Source organism: Typopeltis vanoorti, chromosome 15, assembly GCF_054136105.1.
Source record: "Typopeltis vanoorti isolate ZY-2024b chromosome 15, IOZ_Tvanoo_1.0, whole genome shotgun sequence".
Classification (NCBI taxonomy): domain Eukaryota; kingdom Metazoa; phylum Arthropoda; class Arachnida; order Uropygi; family Thelyphonidae; genus Typopeltis; species Typopeltis vanoorti.
Window position 1 is genome coordinate 11,215,956 of NC_143563.1, and position 21,440 is coordinate 11,237,395.

At 33.8% G+C, this 21,440-nt stretch overlaps 1 protein-coding gene across 1 annotated transcript in view; it reads right to left on the reverse strand.

The window, feature by feature from the left end:
- Positions 1 to 21,440, reverse strand: part of LOC150098383 (leucine-rich PPR motif-containing protein, mitochondrial-like) — a 446,274-nt gene that overhangs the window by 85,150 nt on the left and 339,684 nt on the right. The window contains exons 29-30 of the mRNA XM_090405178.1: positions 10,216 to 10,450; positions 4,067 to 4,149 (exon numbers count right to left, since the gene is read on the reverse strand). Of these exons, the coding sequence (XP_090261304.1) occupies positions 4,067 to 4,149; positions 10,216 to 10,450 (318 nt within the window). The remainder of the gene's footprint in view (positions 1 to 4,066; positions 4,150 to 10,215; positions 10,451 to 21,440) is intronic.

Here is a 21,440-nt window from a genome sequence, read left to right on the forward strand (position 1 = left end):
ATTGAGTATAAAAGTTTTACAGTGGATGCACTGCATAATTCAGAAGTCTTGGTCAGAGGGTTAAATTTCAGATGATTGGAATAGAGCACTCATAGTATTCATCTATAAAAAAAAAGGGAATAAAGCTGAATATAGAATTGTAGAGGAATTTTTCTACTGTCTGTTCCTAGTAAGATTTATGCAAGTATACCTGAGAAACAGTTGAGAAGAATTGTGGAAGTAAAGCTTGGGAAAGAACAAGCTGGATTCAGGCCAAATAGAGGATGTCAGGATCAGATCTTCACTTTACGACACATAGTTGAGAAATCATGGGAATATAACAAGGATCTGTATTCAAGTTTTGTAGATCTGGACAAGGTGCCAAGAGGAAAGCTGATCAAAACGTTCCAGTTATATGGAGTAAATGGAACATTATATCAAGCAATACAGTCTGTATTTGAGTTGTAAATCAGCAGTTAGAATTGAAGGAGATACAGGAAGATCATTTGATGTTAAGTCGGATGTGCAACAAAGGTGTATATTCACTGTTATTCATCATCTATATGGATCACATTATGAAGGAAAGCAGTAGTATGATATCAAAATTGGAGATGTTAATCTCAGATCTTAACCTTATGCAGATGGTATTATACTCCTAAATAAAACTAGGACAAGTCTACAGGACTCCCTGACCAAATTGAATAACTGCTGTAATAATTTGGTATCAAAATAAGCATTAAAAAGACAAAGACAATGAAAATAGGCAGAAACTTTGAAAACATCAACTGCATCCTGAATGAAGAACCTATAGAACAAGTAAAACATTTCAGCTATTTAGGCACAATTTTTAGTGAAGATGGCAAATTAAATTTGGAAATAGACAAGAGGAAAGCTGATCAAAACGTTCCAGTTATATGGAGTAAATGGAACATTATATCAAGCAATACAGTCTGTATTTGAGTTGTAAATCAGCAGTTAGAATTGAAGGAGATACAGGAAGATCATTTGATGTTAAGTCGGATGTGCAACAAAGGTGTATATTCACTGTTATTCATCATCTATATGGATCACATTATGAAGGAAAGCAGTAGTATGATATCAAAATTGGAGATGTTAATCTCAGATCTTAACCTTATGCAGATGGTATTATACTCCTAAATAAAACTAGGACAAGTCTACAGGACTCCCTGACCAAATTGAATAACTGCTGTAATAATTTGGTATCAAAATAAGCATTAAAAAGACAAAGACAATGAAAATAGGCAGAAACTTTGAAAACATCAACTGCATCCTGAATGAAGAACCTATAGAACAAGTAAAACATTTCAGCTATTTAGGCACAATTTTTAGTGAAGATGGCAAATTAAATTTGGAAATAGACAGCAGAATTAGAAAAGCTGGTACAGTAGGAAGTCAACTGAATAAATTTATATGGAATAAAAGAGAGATTAGTTAAAACATTAAACTAACTGTATACAAGACAGTGTTCAAAAGGAGACCTCCTCTTGATTGGAGGCCACAGATATCAGAGTCCTGAGAAAGATTAGGGGTGTGAACAGATGGCATCAATGGCAGTATAGTATTAAAACTGAGGATATTTGGAAAGAACTCGACATTGTTAGCATTCAGGAATGTGTTAGCAGAGCTAATCTGAGGTGGTATGGTCACTTAAACAGAATTGGAGAGGAAAGATTAGCTAAACAACCCCGTCTTACGTGAATCCAGAGTTACACAGTTTCTTATATGTACGTATCCCCCCGTCCCTCTTCACGACTCACCACTAGTCATATCTTTTCGGTGCTGGCCTCATTCGCCAGTGTCGCACATGCTGTGAACAAGCACTGACATGTTTCGCGCAGTCTCCATTCATACACGATTTTTATAGTCTGCACTCTACACCTTGCGATTGTTTAATGTTATGTTCTTGATAAAAATTTTATCACATAAAAAATAATAATGTCATCCAAAAGAAGCAATTCTGATTCTTCTACAGCTAGCAAGAAAAGAAAAACATTGACTTTGGAAACAAAACTCAACATTATTAAGGATTTTGAAGGCAGAATGAAAATTTGTGAGCTAGCAAAGAAGTTCGATCTACAGGAATCCACAGTAAGAACAATCATAAAAGAAAGGTTTACAGATTTTGGAGGACATAGATTAACGAGGAATGAATTGTAGCCACTAAGCAAGGAATAAAAAAATCGTTAGCTTGCTATGAAGAAATTTTGCGTGACAAGAAAAAGACATTATGCCGTCAGATGAATCTATTAGATTTTATGAAACCATTGACATCGAAATAACTTTCTTTTTTTTATGTACAAAAAACTACAATTATGATTATATTTATTAAAAAATATAGGTGTTTTTGTAAACCTTTGGTCCCAGTTAACTAATATTTTGTATGTTTGTATATATAAATTATACCCCGAGTTACGCGAATTCGACTTACGCACTTTTTGTTGGTCCCACGTATCGCGTAACTTTGGGGGTATGACTGTATTTAGTTTTATCAGTATGAATTTTAAGTTCATCATTGTTAAACCACTTTGTTTCAACATATCATAGTTAATTCTATTTTCTAAATCTTCAAAGGTCATTTCAATATATATTAATGCATACGTTAATAGCAATCTTCAACTCATCATAAAACTATATAAACCAACAGTTTAAATGAAATTTTTATGCAAAGTAAAGGTGTGAAGGGATTTTGATTTAATTCATATATACATAAAGTTTAAAAAAAAGTACTGCAAGCACAAATGCTAGCAGTCACATAACTAACCATACCCCCGAAATGACACCCCCCTCCAACCTCTAGCTGAAGTAATCTGCGAAGGGAATCATGCTCTTAAGACTCAAGAAAGTTTTTTGTGAAGGCTGCAAAGTCACAGCAACTGTCCTTGACTATATATATATAAACCAAATCTATTTAACTCAAAACTAATTAGTTTGAACAGGCATTCAATCTAATCTGTGAAGAGAATCATGCTCTTAAGACTCAAGAAAGTTTTTTTGTGAAGGCTGCAAAGTCACAGCAACTGTCCTTGACTATATATATATATATATATATATATATATAAACCAAATCTATTTAACTCAAAACTAATTAGTTTGAACAAGCGTTCAATATACAGAAAAATACACATGCTGGAGAAGTAATATCCTCTGTGACAATCATGTACATATATACATGTTACAATAATAACTGTGACAATCATGTACCATGTTAATCAAAGATGTATATTCAATGGATTAGTTACTCATTAAGGTTGCAGAAGAGGGAAGGCATGAAGTTCATGATATTCATCAGTGGGACATTTCAAAAACATAAGAATCTACAGGTTGGAGAGTTTCCCTCAGGGATACCATTAAAAATGAAAACTAAAAGAAATAGATATATTTTTGATGAGAGGAATCTTTATTTAAGATTGTCAGTTGAAGGTGGGTTAGCTTATCTCATATGGAGGTAGCAGGGCTTTTTCTCCCAGAACTTAGTTTTTTTTTTTTCATCATGCATATAGATAAATCAGCCATGAGAACACACCCATAGTTTACAGACAAGAAATACTGTTGTTGTTGGTGGAGATGATGGGCGTTAGATGTTGATGGTAGTAGTGTCACTGTGTGTAGGTGAAGAATTAAGTAGTAGGGGAGATGGAGAGATGCATTAGTGGAGTAGAATATCCTCCTGCAATGAGTCCTTGAACTCCTTGGAGGTGTCACACAATAATCATCATCATAACACTAATTAAGGGTATAGACCATATTGGTCTGTCTCGGTCTCATTATCCATCCAATATCCTTTTTTGAGGTCTGCCTTCTCTTTCCAATTGGCTTATATTTTAGTATTTGTTTAGGATGTCGGGTGTTGGCCATTCGGTTTACACGTTCAATCCATTTTTGTTTATAATTGTTTAGTTTTTCTTCTATTGATTTTATTTTTAGTTCTTTTAAAATGTCTTTGTTCCTTTTTTGATCTAATAATGTGTATTTTGCAGTTCTTCTCATAAATCTCATTTCACTTATTTTTAATCATAATAATAATAATATGTATTTTTTTAGAAAAAAAAAATATATCGGTACTCACCAACCAGTTTTCCTTTTCTAACTAAAATCTCCAATAAATCGGACATTATGTTTGGACTGAGCTTCTCACCAGACTGTCCTAACCTTTTTTTTTTTTTTTTTTTCATGCAGGAGGGGGGGGGGTGAAAAACAAAATAAGTCTCAATGTGAGAACTTTAAAATTTAAGTATTACATACATGAATTGCATAATTTCAACACTATTACTGGTATAGACTGGCTGATTAAATCAGCTTTTAAAATAAATCAGTTTAACTACTACTGAAAATAAATTGATGCTTTGCAATTGGAATGCTAGAGTTGTATATTAGCACTAAATTTACTTACTTTACTTAGAAAATTATGTTCAAATTAAACTCAATCCAGATTATATAAAAACAATACTGACAACAAATGTTTTATTATTGTTTATTTTATTTTATTCTTTTTGGCAAAAAAGGAGAGGGGAGGGGAGAGAGAGAGAAAATAGATAGTGATGCTGCTTCTAATGATACTTCTCTTATGACTAAACTTGCCTATCCATCACACTTTCTTTGCCAATGGCTATAATATCCAAAAAACAGAGAAAATACTAAATACCTCCTCAAATCCCTCCCTTCTATAATATAACAAAACTGTTACTATTCCATATATTTGGGTACATCTGAAAAGATATCCAGTGTGCTTAATAAATATAAAATCCACACCACATGTTCTTATTATTATTATGTGATCCCTCCAGACCCACCACCACCACTAGTATTTTCACAGACAATCACAAACATCCATGCCTACAGCAGGATTCAAATCTGCAGCCTTTAGGCTGGACAGTGGACCCTGTCGCTCTGAGGGAGACCCTGTAACCCCTAGGGAGCGCGTCCCCTAGGTGGCAAACAGGGGAGCCCACCATGTGTGTGTGTGTATATGTATATATGGTGGGGTGGTCCGAATATACTGAATAAAGACTCGTGGACCAACAGGGCAATCAGCTTGATTGTAAGGGAAGCGGCACTCCCATGGATCCCTAGCTGGATCTATTCTCTTCTTCTTTTACTTTGAGGAAGATACACTCACTTTAGTTCTTTCTTATGAGGCTTAATCAGCCAACTCTTCTTATTTTGTGACCTTTATGCTCTTCGAGTACTCGAGGGCCATGGGGTCTTTCCATTTCTGGCCTTACAACTATATCCCCTCTATAAACCTTTAATATAATTCTACTCTATTCTCCTATAATCTAATCTTTCCCCTTCAATATACATTCCTCCTATGGGTTTAAATTTGGAAGAAAGCTAGTTCAGAAGCCTTAAGGTAGCATTACCACTGAACTGTTCCATCGTCATGCTAGTCACCTGACATGGAGAACATAATTCTACTTTTAAGCTGACAGATAAAGGTAATTGGAATGAATCTATGGAAAATGATCCTGGAATGGAAAAGGTAAAACGAAAATGGAAATGACAAAATATAATACATATAGCAAACTAGAATATAAGAGGAATAGCACATAAAGAAATAGAATTAGACCAATTATTAAATGAAAGAAATTTTAAAATAGCAGTAATCACTGAATCAAAAAGAAATTAAAAGGAACAATGAGAACCGAAAATTTTAATGTGATATACAGTGGAGTTGACAGAGACCAAAGAGCACAAGCAGGAGTCATGAATTGGATTCATAACTCCCTTTCAAAACAGTTAAAACATTATAAATTATGGAATGAAAGAATAATAGAAGCTAGAATAAAAATAGATAGAGGCTATTTAATAATAATTGGTTTATATGCCTAAGAAGAAGGAAGAGAACAGGATAATATTGAATTTTATAATCAGCTACAAAATATATATAATAAAATAAATAAAAATGATTACGTAATTTTAGAAGGAAACTTAAATGCAAGAATTGGAACCACGAAAATTAATAATAATATAGGAATATAAGGAGAACATACTCTAAACAGGAATGGTAAAAAATTGATTGACTTTGTAGTTTATAATAACCTAAAAATAATGAATTCCTTCTGTAAACATAAAGACATACATAAATACACTTGGGCAGCAAGAGGATGGAAATCAATATCAGATTACTTTATATTAAATTAAAACACATCAAAATTTTTACTAGATGTTAGAGTTCACAGAGGATATGAAATAAGCAGTGACCACTTCCTTGTTAAAATAAAATTAAGATTACCACCTAAATGGCTACAGGTAACAAGAACAGAAAGAAAAATTGAAACATTTGTTTATAAAACTAGACTACTGAATGACACAAATGTACAATGGCTATATGAACAAAGAATTAACCAATATCTAGATAAAATAAAACAAAATGAAGAAATAGAAATAGAATGGCTTAATATAAAAATGATACTAAATGTAGTAGCAAATGAAAGCCCAAAAAATTCAATAAAAAGAAAAAATTGAAGATATGGGATAATACAACCAAAGAAATAATCAAAATGAAAAAAGAAGCCTCCTATCATAAATAGTTAAGCAGTAAAAGATTAGAAGATGAAATAGAATATAAAAAGAGCCATAGCTAAAAGAGAAGTCAGAAAAAGACACAGAGAATCATGGAACAAATTCGTTACTAATTTAGAACATGATTTATATAAAATAAGACCCAATGTATATAAGATATTGAAAAACCTAAATGCAGATACTAAAGAAAACATAAAATTAAACACTGAATTGAAATTAGAAGAATTTCTAAACTTCTACACAGAATTGTGGACAGATAAATATTTTAAAAAAGACAACTGGCAAACACTTAATGAAAATGAAAAGGAAATAACTAAAGAAGAATTAGAAATCAGCCTGAAAGAAACAAGAAACGGAAAATCACCTAAAAAGATAAGCTAGGTTCAGAACTGGATAAATATGCAGCATCACGATTCAAAGAAAGACTCCTATTATTTTTAAATACAATTTATACAACTGGTAACCCCCAATAGAATGGAAAAAAGCAATTGTGATTCCTATCTTTAAAAAAGGTACTAGAGATGACCCTAAAAACTATAGATGTATAAGCATACTAAATTCCTGTTACAAAATACACAGAAGAATTTTAAATAGCAAACTAATGAAATATTCCGAAAACTTTATTTTAGAAGTACAGAATGGGTTTAGAAAAGGACGATCATATATAGACCCAGCCTTTTGCCTAAAACTAATAATAGAGAATAGAAGAGAGTACAATTTAGAAACACATATTGCATTTATTGACTTTGAAAAAGCATTCGACAAAGTTAAAAGAAGCATTTTATTTAACATATTAAATGAAAGACAAATACCAAATAATATCCTAAAAGTTATCATAAGTATATATGAAAATAATCAAATACAAATAAAATTAAATCATGAGATTTAATCTTATTGTATTTAACAAGACTTAAAAGAAAACCAAGGAGTCCGACAGGGATGTCCCCTCTCAGCAACTCTTTTTAATATTTATCTAAAGGATATAATAATAAAATGGAATAAAAATTTCCATCAAGGTATTAAATTTTCTTCTACTGTGTGAACTTAAACACTCTCTTTTTTGCCGATGACCAAATAATAATTACAAATTCTGAAGATAACTCACAGAAAGCTATTTTAGATCTAAACGAGATATCCAAAGATTATGGTATGATAATATCAACAGAAAAATCAAAAACTATGTCCTTTAAAGGAAAAGATCCAGCAAGAACTAAGATAGTAACAGATAACAAGATCTTAGAACAGGTGAATTCATTTAACTACCTAGGATGTATGATCCCATATGAAAATGAAAAAGATATAAATGTAAAAATAACAGGCATAATTAACTCTATTTTTAAACCAAACCTAGTTCAAAAACAAACAGGACTAAAAGTATACAATGCAGTACCCCTACCAGTCTTATTGTATGGAAGTGAAATCTGGACAATAAAACAAAAAGACAAACAAAGATTAATAACAGCAGAAATGAAGTTTATGAGAAAAACTGCAAAGTATATTCAAATTGATCACAAAAGAAACGAAGAAATTATGAAAGAATTAAACCAAGAATCAGTAATAGAAAAAATAAAAAAATATAAACATAAATGGAACACATTCAAAGAATGAAAACAGAAAATAAACTTGGGAGAGGAAACTCTTCTTGAACATAGCTCAAAAACTGACCAAAGAACTCATACTATATCAGATATAATAAATAACTGTTATGACTTAGGATTACAAGTTGGCAGAATATGCCTCAAGTCAGATGTCAGTGATGGCTAACAACTGAGCTGCGCAATGATCTTCAAAAAGTTAGCACTGAAAGAGCTCTGCCTACTTCCTGGGAATAAAGCCATTAGTGAATTTATTTATTTTCATCTTATTCTATTGCTGATTTGGGCAGTATATTGTCCATCATAACCTAGTACAGTGAATTTTAGTTCTTTTATAAAAGTGGACTATGGCAGGATTGGGATTTTTGTTACATTATCATGCATTATACCAATTGTAAGGCTTCTTAACTTGTAAATATAATTCCTGAACTCAATGTCCAGCATACCTGTTAGTTGCCATAGGCTATTCTATGTTTTTCAGTTGTAGTATGAAAGGCCAAACATTTCACTTATATGTTTTCTTTTCTAAATGTTCTTGCAAAGTTCATTTAGTTCACTCTGGTAAGATTCATATGAATCTTACCAGAGTGGCTCCATCTGTTCAATATGACATACATACATACATTTAACAAAAGCTTTTCTATACAGCTGGGCTTCTTGAGAGATAGATGAAGTTATTTAGATGATCAAATTATTTCATAAAATCTATTGTGCTGATGTTACAGACCCAAATTTGATTCTCACCATGATGACAGCAATCTTTATATGGAATTTTCTCTGGAAACTCAGCTTTTTGTTTTGTTAGGCAATTCAGTCAGGGAACATTGCAATTAACAGACAAATACTATGCAGTGGATGGTAGATTGAGACAATGGATTGTATGGCATGGTCTCATGCAATGAGCCCTTGGATTTGATGGAGGTGTCATGTAATAATAATCTAGATCTAACCAGGGGTGTAGTCGGGCCAAGGCACTCCAAGGCAACACCCTGGTACTTTTTTAAAACTATCAAAAATTTTAAATTCATTATAATAAATTATAGTAATGAGACTTATAATGCATTTCCAGCTTTCGGTCAAAAAATAGCACCTTGTACTCTTGTCATTTTCATTTCAGGAAACAAGACAGTCTCTCTACCATATGGCCGTCGCATATCACAATAATAATAATAATAATAATGCTGCACTTCGTGCTCTGGATTTTTGTTTCCAAAGTAGAGCCTTGGCACTATTTCTTTTAGGACTACACCTCTGGATCTAACACAGAATCATCAATATCTTATTACATGATTTACTCTGATCATCTTCAGCATCTCCAAATTCATTGATTATATCTAGATCATTTTTCTGACACTTCTTCACCAAGTGTTTTATCATCCTCCACATCATTAAGAAGGAAGTTGTAAAGAATGATATCTTTTAGATATCATTCTTCCTCTTCAAACTCTCCGTCCCCCAGGTATGGACACTCTCTCCAGTTAGGGGTCACAGAAAATTAGTGCAGCTGGCATACCACTACTCTGTTGCATCTCCTAAGGACAAGTATTTATGCCTGTAGATCTGTGTTCACAGGATCAGTATACATGTTTCAAGGAATGAAAACTCCACATTTCCAGGAGGAAAAACCCTCTACCTTTGTATTAGATTGGCTAATTCACCATTTCATTGAAAGACTTGATAAATATTCATCACATCATGAATGGAATTTGAACCCATGTCTTTCTGACCAAAAGGCTCATCTATACCAACCAAGCTATGGAGGCTCCTTGTATAAATCATAACAGACTTAAAAAAATAATAAACATTAATGATGGGGAAAAAAAGTGTAAAATGATGAAAAAATGAATAGCATGAAACTTAAAACCAAACATGACCCTCTCTATGCAAGTGATGTGAAATTACACAGACACTTGCAGCTGCCACTTCTTATTGCTTGCAAATGGATTGCTATAGATTTATTAAATTTCAAGTCCTTCACAGGACCCCAGCATAATAAATATACATTTTGTAATGGCTCAACTTGCATGAACTGTGCAATTTAAGATGTACAGTCTTTGTGTTGTTAGCAAATAAAACTTTTTTTTAACAAATTCCTTACCTTTTCTTTAAATCCAGTGCTCCATTTACATCATCTTTCATTATGCACACCTCTAATGGGGAATTTCTCTGAGAATCAGTTTTTGCCTCAGTTTGTGGAATTACAAATGGCACTGGTTGGTTATGGTTTATCAACAAATCTGCTAAATAATGCAAAGAATGGATACTTGGCTGTATGTTCTCTTCTTGCATCTGTGTCCAAACCCCTAAAGCTTTTTGAACATTATCTGCTTGCACTGAAAAAAAGAATATGACCAAGTAATTTAAAAAAAATAATACTATAGCTGATTTTCAGTAAGGCTGAAACCTCATGCTGAAACAATTAATCATTATACATCTACTTTTTATACATATGCACAAGTGTAAAGAAGCATGGTGTTTAAAAAACATTCACCACAATCTGAAATGTCTTGGTTGCACTATTTAAAAGAAAAATCTCTGAATATCAGTGTATTTTCTTCTTAGTAGTACAAAGCTTTAAAACTTTATGGAATTGCATTAAAAAGGTGCTATCAAAAGTTCTGTTTGAAAACTTCTGAAAACTGCTCAGTAAGTATTTTGAAGTTTCTTTTGGTCTCTTTGACAACAAATCACTCTAAAATAATAATAATAATTTTGGATAAATTCTTAATCAATGAGCACTAATAAAAAGCAAATATAAAGAGTTCAACATACTCCTTGCTCTTTTAAGTAGTGCAATACCAAGTCAACTCATGCTGAAAATCATAAGCATTGTAAATGTTAGGTCATAGAGAAAAATGTTATTTTGTTTTCTAGTTCTGCTTTTAAAGTAAAAGCTGGATATGGTTATAACACATCTCAAATATATATAATATTTTCTTGATGATCTTTAAATTTAGAAAATATCATTGCACTGTACCAAAACAAATTCATATAATATATGTAATACAACTGACTCTTGGTAAAGACTTATGGGAATACAGGAATAGTTTGTTTTTCTGGGTAATTTGCTATAGTGAATTTGCTTTAGTAGCATCTCTGACAGGGAATTTTTCTGAAAGTTGTTATAGCATTGTTTGCTAAAGTGAAAGTCAACTGTAATGCTTGTATACATAAGGTGTTGCCCAAAAGTTCATGGTCGGCTGCAAAGGGATTCAAATCCACAGAATGTTAGGTGGAGAGAGGGACAACCATCCACTTTAACAACCAGACTGACAAGTTAATCAGCTTCTCATAGGCTACTTTAAACTTGCATTTGTAGAAATTCATGTGTCTTTCCAATTTGTTTTAGTGAATGTATAAAGCTCATGATCAGAAAGACTAGATTTCCCATATTTATTTAATATGTGTGTGTGTGTTTCATTTAATTATTTTCACAGCAACCTTGTGTATCCTTTTCACTTTTAAGATTTCTTTCTTCTTCTTCTTCATGTAGCTTCCTCAGTGAGGGGGTGCAGCACCATGTCCTTCCAGTTCTCTCTGTTGGTGGCTTTCCTTCTTGTTTCTGCATAGCTATGTGATCCTGTCCATGATCTTATATTTTCAGGCCATGTCCTTCATTTTTTGCCTCTTGATCCTTTTCCCATGATTTTTCCTTCTAAAACTGTTAGTATCCTCTGTCCTGCTGAACCTCTCAGTACATGTCCTGCTAATCTCATCTTTCTCTTGATCATTTCCTGTAATAAAGATCTCTGCGTTCTCATTCTCTGTAGGACATCTGTATTTGTCACATGTTCTGTCCATGGGATTTTCAGAGCTCTCCTATAGCACCACATTTCAAAGGCCATTATCTGTTGCCTTACTCTCTTCTTGAATATCCGGGTCTTACTTCCATATGAAAATTGGCCACACTAATGTTCTTATTATTCTTTTCTTTGTCTCGATACTCACAGAACTTCTAAGCAGATCTTTAGTTTTCCAGAATGCATCTTTAGCTATGGCTGTTCTTATTTTTATTTCTTTATCTTGCTTTTCTATCTGTAGTAAAGTAGGTGCTTAAATATTTGTATTCTGTTGCATGTTCAATTTTCATATTGTTTATGAATATTTCTGGCTCGGATCTGCTTTCTTTTGAGATTTTCATAAATTTGATCTTTTTTGCATTTATATCTAATCCAAATTCTTTATCTTCTTCAATTAGTAGCTGCAGTGATTTGATTAATTCTCTATTGGAATGATATCATTAGCATATCTAAGATTGTTGTATGTTATACCATTGATACTAATTCCTATTTTTTGTTTTTCAATCTTTTTCATTACTGTTTCATTATAGATATTAAATAGATTTGGTGAAAGCATACAACCTTGTCTAACTCCTCTTTTTATTTATTTTCACTACAGAAGTCTAATCGTTAAACAGCTGCATTTTCTGTTTGGTATAAATCATTTTTATAATTTTAAGTACATGATCTTCGATGTCTAATTTATCTAATATATTGAACATTTTATTATGTTTTACCCGGTCAAAAGCCTTCTGAAAGTCTATGAAGCATATATAAATGTTCCTATTTCTTTCAAGTGATCTTTCTATTAATATTTTCAGTTCCAGGAGAGCATTAATGGTTCCCATTCCTTTTCTGAAGCCTTTCTATTGTTCACTCAATTCACCGCTTAAGGCTCTTTCAATTTGTTTGTTAACGATGGTTAAAATAATTTTAGATGCATGTATGGGATATTAGGCCCACAGTTCTATAATCCTCACAATATTGTGCATTATTTTTCTTTGGAATTGGTATGCAAATAGATGTTGTAAAAACTTCAGGTAATTGTACTGTTTTATAGATGTCCTGAATGGATTCCACTAAATAGTTGTTATTATTGCCAGTGAAACTTTCAGCAGCCCAGCTGGAATATTATCCCACCCATGGGATTTATTATTAGGAAGATTCTTAATTGCGTGTTCTACCTCCTTTCTTGTGGGTAGAGTGGTATCTGTTGTTACGTTTAATTTAAGGTGTCGTGAATCATCTAACATGTTACCATTATCATCATCATAGAGATCTGATAAGTACTCCACTCATCTTCCATTTATCTTTTCCTTATCAATGAGTATGTTTCCATCTTTGTCATTGATGTTATTAGACTGTGTACGTTTTGCTTTTCCATCAAGTTCTTTCACTTTAAGGACTGCTTCTCTGGTTTTGTTCCCATTTTATAATTCTTCTATCTCAGTGCATTGTCTATTTATTCAGTTTTCTTTCAATCTTTTACATAACTGTTTGATTCTTTTATCCAAAGTTTTATATGTTAACCTTTCTTCTTCATTTGCTCCTCTTTTCCATGTTCTTCTTTCATCAATAAGGTTGACTACCTCTTGAATTATCCATGGTTTTTTCTTTCTTTCTTCTTGTTTATTGATGTGGTTTTTAGCAGATGTTATGATAGCTGCTTGTAGCCTATTCCACTGAGAGGGTTCATTGTCGTTTTGCAACTGTGCAGACAGCAGTTCTGAAATATTTTCATTAAATTTTAATTTTACTATCGGATTTTGTACCATGTGCAGATCCCATTTTAGGGGTTGACTTCTTTTAAATTTTATTGTTTTCAGGTGAATATTCATCTTCATTAAGACCAGTCTATGGTCAGATCCACAGTCAGCACTTAGCAGCACCTTTGAGTTCCGTATTCCATTGAAGTAATGTTTACTGACTACAATATAGTTTAATTGATTTTTGTATCTTCCATTCAGACTTTCCCATGTGTATCATGCTGTTGGTTTTTGCTCAAAATAAGTGTTAGTTATAAAGAGACTGTGCTTGTTACAGAAATCAATCAGCTTTTGCCCTCTCTCATTCCGAATTCCAACTCCAAATGGACCCACGTGTGTAATGTTCTCTCTGACCCAAGTTTTGCGTTCCAGTCACCCAACTCGATCTTTCTTGCCTCTGACTTCCTTTATACACCATTCTATTTCATCATCCATAATATTTATTTCTGCTTCCTCATTCTGTTCTGTAGGAGCATATATTTTAATGATCAGCATATCACTAGGTTTAGATTTCACTAGAATTGCCATTACTCTACCTGATTTTTTGATTATATGGATAATGTTTTTATTAGTTTTCTTCTCTACAATAAATGCTACACCTCTTCTTGATGTTTTCCCACCTGACCTATATATTTTATATATCTTGCCATTTGAAAGTTTCGACTCAAAATCTGATGAACCTTTCCAAAAGGTTTCATTTATTCCTAGTATACTAATATTCAATCTCCTACATTTATTCAATCCTATTACATTCCAAGTAGCAATATTTAAGCAATTTCTGCATTGAATTTCTTTATAGCAGTCACGGACTGCCGATACTGCAGGGCCTGTTACCGTCACCCTGACACCACCATTCCAGGCATATTGAGACTACCCGGACTTTAATTCTTTTCTGTTTAGACATGATGCTTTACATAGATTTCTTTAGAAAAGCAAAAATTAAGAGCCTATGTAAAAAGAGATTGAAATGCACTAGATTCAGTACATTAATGAAGTACAGGGCTTGTGATCTTTTCATCTCAGAATTCAAGACTATAGTTTAATGTGGGCACATTAAACTGGCAACCAAACTCTTGCAGGATCATTTCTCTTACTAGCTTTGCATCATTGGAGGGAATGATGGAAAATATTTCCATCATTCCCTTCTATCAGTTCCTATATCACTTGTAAAAATTACACAACAGCAGATCAAGTACTGAGCACCACAGTACAACTACTAGGCAGCTGCCTTCTCCTGGATTCAATTCTCTAATATATATTACTCTTTGATATCTGTCCATCAGCCACCCTCTCATCCAAATCACTATCTGGATAAGAGGATGGCTTCATATCCATCCGCATTTGCACTAATTTATGCAACACAGTTCGATATAGTATCCTATCAAATGCCTGTGAAAAGTCCAGCAGTATTACTGTGGCCATTTCCTTTATCCAACTCAACTGTCACTTTATTATAATATTGGGTTGGCAAATAAATTTGTTCGGTTTTTCAGAGTGGAATGAAACACATTTTATTTAATATATATAATACATACTAGTCAGTTACATATTGGTCCTCTTTATCAATGACCTCTTGCCATCTGTCCACCAACTTCATTATGTCACATTCATAAAACTCCTGAGGTTTACTGGCAAAAAACTGATCCGGATGTCTTTTGACAGCCTCCTCATTAGCGAAGGTTTTCCCGTTCAGAGAATTCTGCAACAATCGGAATAAGTGGTAATTAGAAGGTGTCAGGTCCAGTGAATATGGAGGATGTGGCAAAACATCCCAACCAAGACATAACAACTTACTCAGGGTTGTTAACAATGTGTGGGATCTGGCATTGTTGTGGTGAAAGCCAACTCCTTTCCCATTTGCCAATTCAGGATGTTTTGTGCTAATTGCATGGCCAGTTGCGTTAACTGTGAGCAACAGACAGTTGAATCAATCGTTCTGCCTGATGGTAACACCTCATAGTGGACAACACTTTTATAATCCCACCACAGAGAGCATGATCTTCTTTGGGTGTAATCCTGCTTTCGAGGTTGTTTGTGGCAGTTCGCTCGTGCCCCCATGATCTTTTACATACCACATTATTGTACATGACCCATTTTTCATCTCCCGTAATCATCCGCTTCAAAAATGGGTAGTTTTCTTGGCAATGTTGCAGCGAATCACAGATGGATATGCGAGCAGTCACATTGGCCTCAGCCAATTCATGCAGCACCCAAACATTGAGTTTTGAAACATATCCCAGCTTGTGCAAATGGTTTTCAATGCTTGTATGGGATATATTCAGTACAGCAGCAATCTTCCGCACTATTTGTGACGGATTTTTGTTGACAATATCCTTCACAACACTCGAATCAACCTCGGTCAGACGGCCGGTGCATCACTGATGTCAAAATCTCCAGAAGGGAATTTGGCAAACTACTTTTGGCATATGTGTTCTGTTAAGGCACCATCCCCATATATGCTGCATATTTTTTTCTGGGCCTCCGTAGCTCATTTGTCTTTTTTTTTTTATATAAAAAAGCAAAATATGCTGGTAATCTACGTTATTGCCTTCCATTTCTAAAAATATGTTACACACACCCAACTGAAGTAGGCCGAACGAAAATTCAGTGAAAGGTTATGTGAAATGTTGCCTTTCAACTGCACAATAGCACAACAATAGCAACAGGCAAAGTGGCGTAACACCTCGTAATAATGCATAAACCGAATGAACTTATTTGCCAACCCAACAATTAAGAAAATTAATAAGGCAAACCATATCCTTCACAAACCATGCTACCCCCTTATAAAGCATAATATTTCCGATTATATGGTCCTGAATTCTGTCTTTTACCACTATTCCTAAGATACCGATTAGCCTATAATTTGCTACCTTTGTCTTGGAGCTGTCTTTATGTAGTGGTACTATTTTGTCTTCTTTCCATTTCCTAGGTATCTTCCTAGAATTGATGCTTAAATTAAATAGTCCTGGTCAGGGGAGCTGCCAATTCCTTTGCATATTATCCTAATACACAGGCTGATATCCTATCTAATCCCATTACTATATTTGCATTAAGGTTCTACAATATTGTAAGTACCTCAAATTAGTATCACATATGGACTAAGAAATTAAACTTTTTTAAACAATTTCAGGCCTTCAGTAAGCAGGGTGGTAGTTGTGGTTTCATATCAAGTGACAAAATATATCTTCCACCTAAACACATTCACAACGAGATTCGAATCCAAGTTGGCTGGGGATGGTTGGATGTACTATCTAACCAATCAGGCCAAACAGACTAGCAATTTACATGAAGAGTACAAAAGTAGGCAAGGAAGGTGACATAGTTGATCAGATAGTAAAAAGTGCAGCAGGGGCAAAAGTTTGCCAATCAGATCAAGAAAAATCTTAGAAATTCTTTTGATATGTTACAAGTAGAAGAAAGTATGATTGCAAGAAGATGATATTATTGTTTATTATTTTTTTAATGAAGCACCCATCCACTAGGGTTGGTCAATGTATAGTTCACTAGTACTGTGGAAGGGCAAGAGAAGGAACTTCTTCAAACTTGAGCTGTGGATTGTACTCTTTGGGAACCATATGGTGGGAGACTGTTCCAGAGGGCAGCCATGAAAGGGATGAACAAAGAGGAAGAGAAATTTGTTCTTTAGTTTGGAGTTGTAAGAGTATGTTGATTGGCTACTGCATGAGTTAGCTCAGGGCTGTCCAACCTTAGGTAATCTGAGGGGCATATTAAAAAAAAAGATTTATTCAAGGGTCACATCCAAGTGAGCAGCAATGACACAACCTCAATAGCTGAACAAATTAATTGCATGCTCACGTTCCCCGTGAGCGCCCTGAGCATGCGCATTAAGACAAAACAGTATAAGAATGTTTCTTTGACACATCTAATATTTGAAAAAGTGGGTATATAGTGATGTAAAAACACCAAATAAAATAACCAATATCGAGATTATCGATTAGTGATAGAATTAAAATATCTAATATGCATGTGGTTCAAATTGTTATTTTATTTTTTCACTCATGAAAATCAAAACCCACAGGTAGCACAAAATCGTACTGCAGGCCACGTTTTGGACAGCCCTGAGTTAGCTGATGTAAACAGTATCTGCTGTAGAGGATACAGTTAAGGTATTGAATGAACAATATTCATTATGGTATTTAATCCTCATAAGTATGACATCACATAGAATTTGAGTACAAGTGACTGATGGTGTGTAACCAGAATGTATATGAAAAATTAACTAACTTGATGTTAATATAACAGTAGGACTTGATGATATATCATTGCATGTCTTAAAGGAATGTTCCTTGAGATATTTGTTCAACAAGATTCTTGCAACAGGCCAAGTCCCAAAAGAGTGGAAGAACTGTTCAAATTCATAAAGTAAATCAGATTAATAACAGGAGTCTCTGTGATAGTATAGAGGCTTTCACAGAAGGTGGTTTTAGCAAGCTACGCTTATCTATTACAAAAGACAGCAAATACAAAAGAGAGAGATGCACAAACACGCACATGGTATATTTAGAATATGTAAAAGTTTTTGTAAACAAAATGGATGGGGTTAGATAATGAGTTGGAATTAAGAGGGAGACTACAATGGCAAACAACTTGATATGCAGGCTGTGTTAGAAGGAGTTGCTGAAAAATTTTGAATGTGTGGAGTGAGTTTGAGGGAAGAACAGATTTATATAAAGTTTAAGTGCAGGTGAGTGACTAGGATGTATATGAAAAATTAACTAACTGATGTTATAAAGCCTTGATACAACGATATATGGATTACTGTGCTCGGGTGTAGTCACCTCAGTTTCTTGGGGATGAGGAAGTGATGGAGAAGATCCAGAGGCTAGTAACCAAGATGGTGAGTGATCTGTAGAATACTCCTTATGAGGATGGATTGAGGATTTGGTTGCAAAAGTTGATTGATAGCGAAAAAAAAAAAAGTGTATGTGTATGTGGGTGGGGGGAGGTATGATAGAAACATTTAAGTTACTTAAAGGATTAATACAAATAAAAAATTTCAGCACTTGGCTAGAGGGGAGGCAGAACGAGAAGTCACTCCAGGAAGTTGGATAAGAGTGTGGTTAGCAAGGGTGCAAGGACTAGATTTTTCACTTGGAGAGTGGTGAATGAAGAATTCATGAGTTGCCTGAGGCAGTATTTTGAGTGCTTTGTCTGTAAATGGTTTGAAGGAGAGGTACAATAGATACTGTGTTAATAGTTTGGGTCTCCCACAATGAGTCTTAGAATTCCATGGAGGTGCCTATGCAATAATAATAATATATAAGAGAGATAGCCTGCAGTTGAATGCATTTGGTATCAGGAGTCTGGAGAAATTATTTATTGGTGTGAAATCTAATACATAGAATCAGAGAAACTAGATCATGATGGGAGGAATGGTGAGAAACTATGAGTGAAGTTATGGAACTGTATTAATGATATGACAGTGCATAATTATAGAGGTGATAAGGATGACTGTGTGCTCATCTGGTTTGGACGTATTAAGTATGTGCAAGGACAGATGCTTACATGAAGCATTAGATACAAATAGGTATCTGCTAGTTGTCCAATTGGGTAATGCAGACCACAAAGATTATTATAAAATAAAGCCTGGGGTTGACATACTATGTCTGTACACAAATGCCAGGAATATCAGCAACAAATGTGTTGAATTTGTTGTGCCTTTAGATTACAGGCATTAGTAAGCCCAGCTCTTAGAGGCAGATGTACTATCATAGTATACTAACTAGTATAGCTATGACTGCAATATTAGTAATAATTTTCTGCGTGGAAGTAAGTATGAAACTATCTGGTGTGAGGCAGAGTCCAACAAGATCAAATACTGTAGTGATGATAAAATGCAATATACTCACCACAATGGGTGCTAAATAGTTATCATCATCATAGGTGACTTTAATTATCTGAATAATGACTGAACAAAACATAGTAGTGAAATATCACAAGAAAGAATTTGAATTTACTGAGTCATGAGAGACAACTTTCTCAAACGGCTAATGACAGAGGCAACTTAAAGTTAAAGAATATTAGGCCTCATTATAGTGTCAGAGGAGATTTCAGTTAAAGGAGATGTAACTATGCTTCTTCCAGTTGGTGACAGTGATCATGCTGTACTGACCCAGGAAGTTACTACGTATGTAGCCATTACATTCGGAAAAGGTTGCATGCTGAACTATAAAACAGGATTTTATGACCAAATGAGGAGTACATTAGATTATTTCTAGATAGGAAAAATATTAGCAATGCATGGGAAGCATTTAACAAATTCTTAAATGATGCAATATCAGAATGTGTCTCTAGATTCAAAGAATAATTAGGGTAGGAGTGAAATAGGCAATGCAATCTTATTAAGTAAGAGATTCTTAATAAAAATATGATGTGGAAGGAATACCGTGTGCATAAGGATGCTGTCAGTTATAAAAATTATAACTGGAACATTTTCTGCATATTGCATCGCTGGTAGTGTTTTCCACACACTGGTATTTTGTGGAAAGTTGTCTGAGTACGAAAGGAAACTGTCTCTACAAGCTAAAGACAACCAAAAAGAATGCTATCAGTATGCTGTAAGCAAAAAAAAAAAAAAAAAAAAAAAAAAAAAAAAGAATGAATGAGAAAGAATAATTGTAACAAATGTGGATGCTACGGGGTGGAAGCCGCAGAAGAGACTGTAATTGAATTTCTCGATTTGCATCCGTTTGCTATTTCTGAAGGTTTTATCATAACTTGTGTAAATCATATTATCTAGAAGTCACCAAATATCTTCGTCAATGGTATTAGAGATGCCTGTAAAGAACTTATAACATTTTGAGTCTATTTGGCTCAGTGTGAATCTCGTATGATATTCTTATGACGTATGACAAATTCAAATATGAACAGAATCAATGAGATTACAAAACGGAAGGTACGCCATCTTGAACTTTTAAAATGTAAAAAGGCTAAGTTTTTAAATCACCTAACTTTCTTAAAAAGGTGTCAAGACAACAACGTTATCCCCAAATTTCTGTGTCTCAGACACTTTTTAATTCTAGACAAGCTAAGCGTATTTATCATAAAACATCACTCTCCCTTCTACATGAAAGAATACATCATAAGAGATTCACATGAAGCCAAATAGACTCAAAATATTATGAGTTCTTTATAGACATCTCTAATACTGTTGACAAAGATATTTGGCAACTTCTAGATAATATGATCTACACAAGTTATGATAAAACCTTCAGAAATAGCAAATGGATGCAAATCGAGAAATTCAATTATCTGTATACTAATCATAACCAAGCGATTGTTAATCAATCAAAGCACATACTAACAAAACCTGAGATCGCTATTCTCAAAAAAGGCTTCAATTTTGCTTTAACACCTGTTGTAATACCCAAAGTAGATTTCATCTGCAATTTAGAGAAAGCCATCTCATTACTACCACAACTTACAGCTAATGACCTTAGATTGAAAAGCAGCATAATCCTCTCATCTCTTTCCAGATCTCCATACACAAATTTCACCCCTATGGAAAAAAGAACCCTGCTCAACTTAAAGAATAACAAAGACATCATCATACTTAAAGCAGACAAAGAAAACAGTACTGTCATTTTAAACACAAAAGACTATGAAGATAAACTTAACAATCTGTTATCAGATACGTCCGTCTATAATGTCCTTAATACAGATCCAATATTAAAAATTCATAACGACACCAATGAAGTATTATGTCGGATGACAAACTGGCCTACAGATTTAATTAAAAAGTTAAAATCTATGAATCC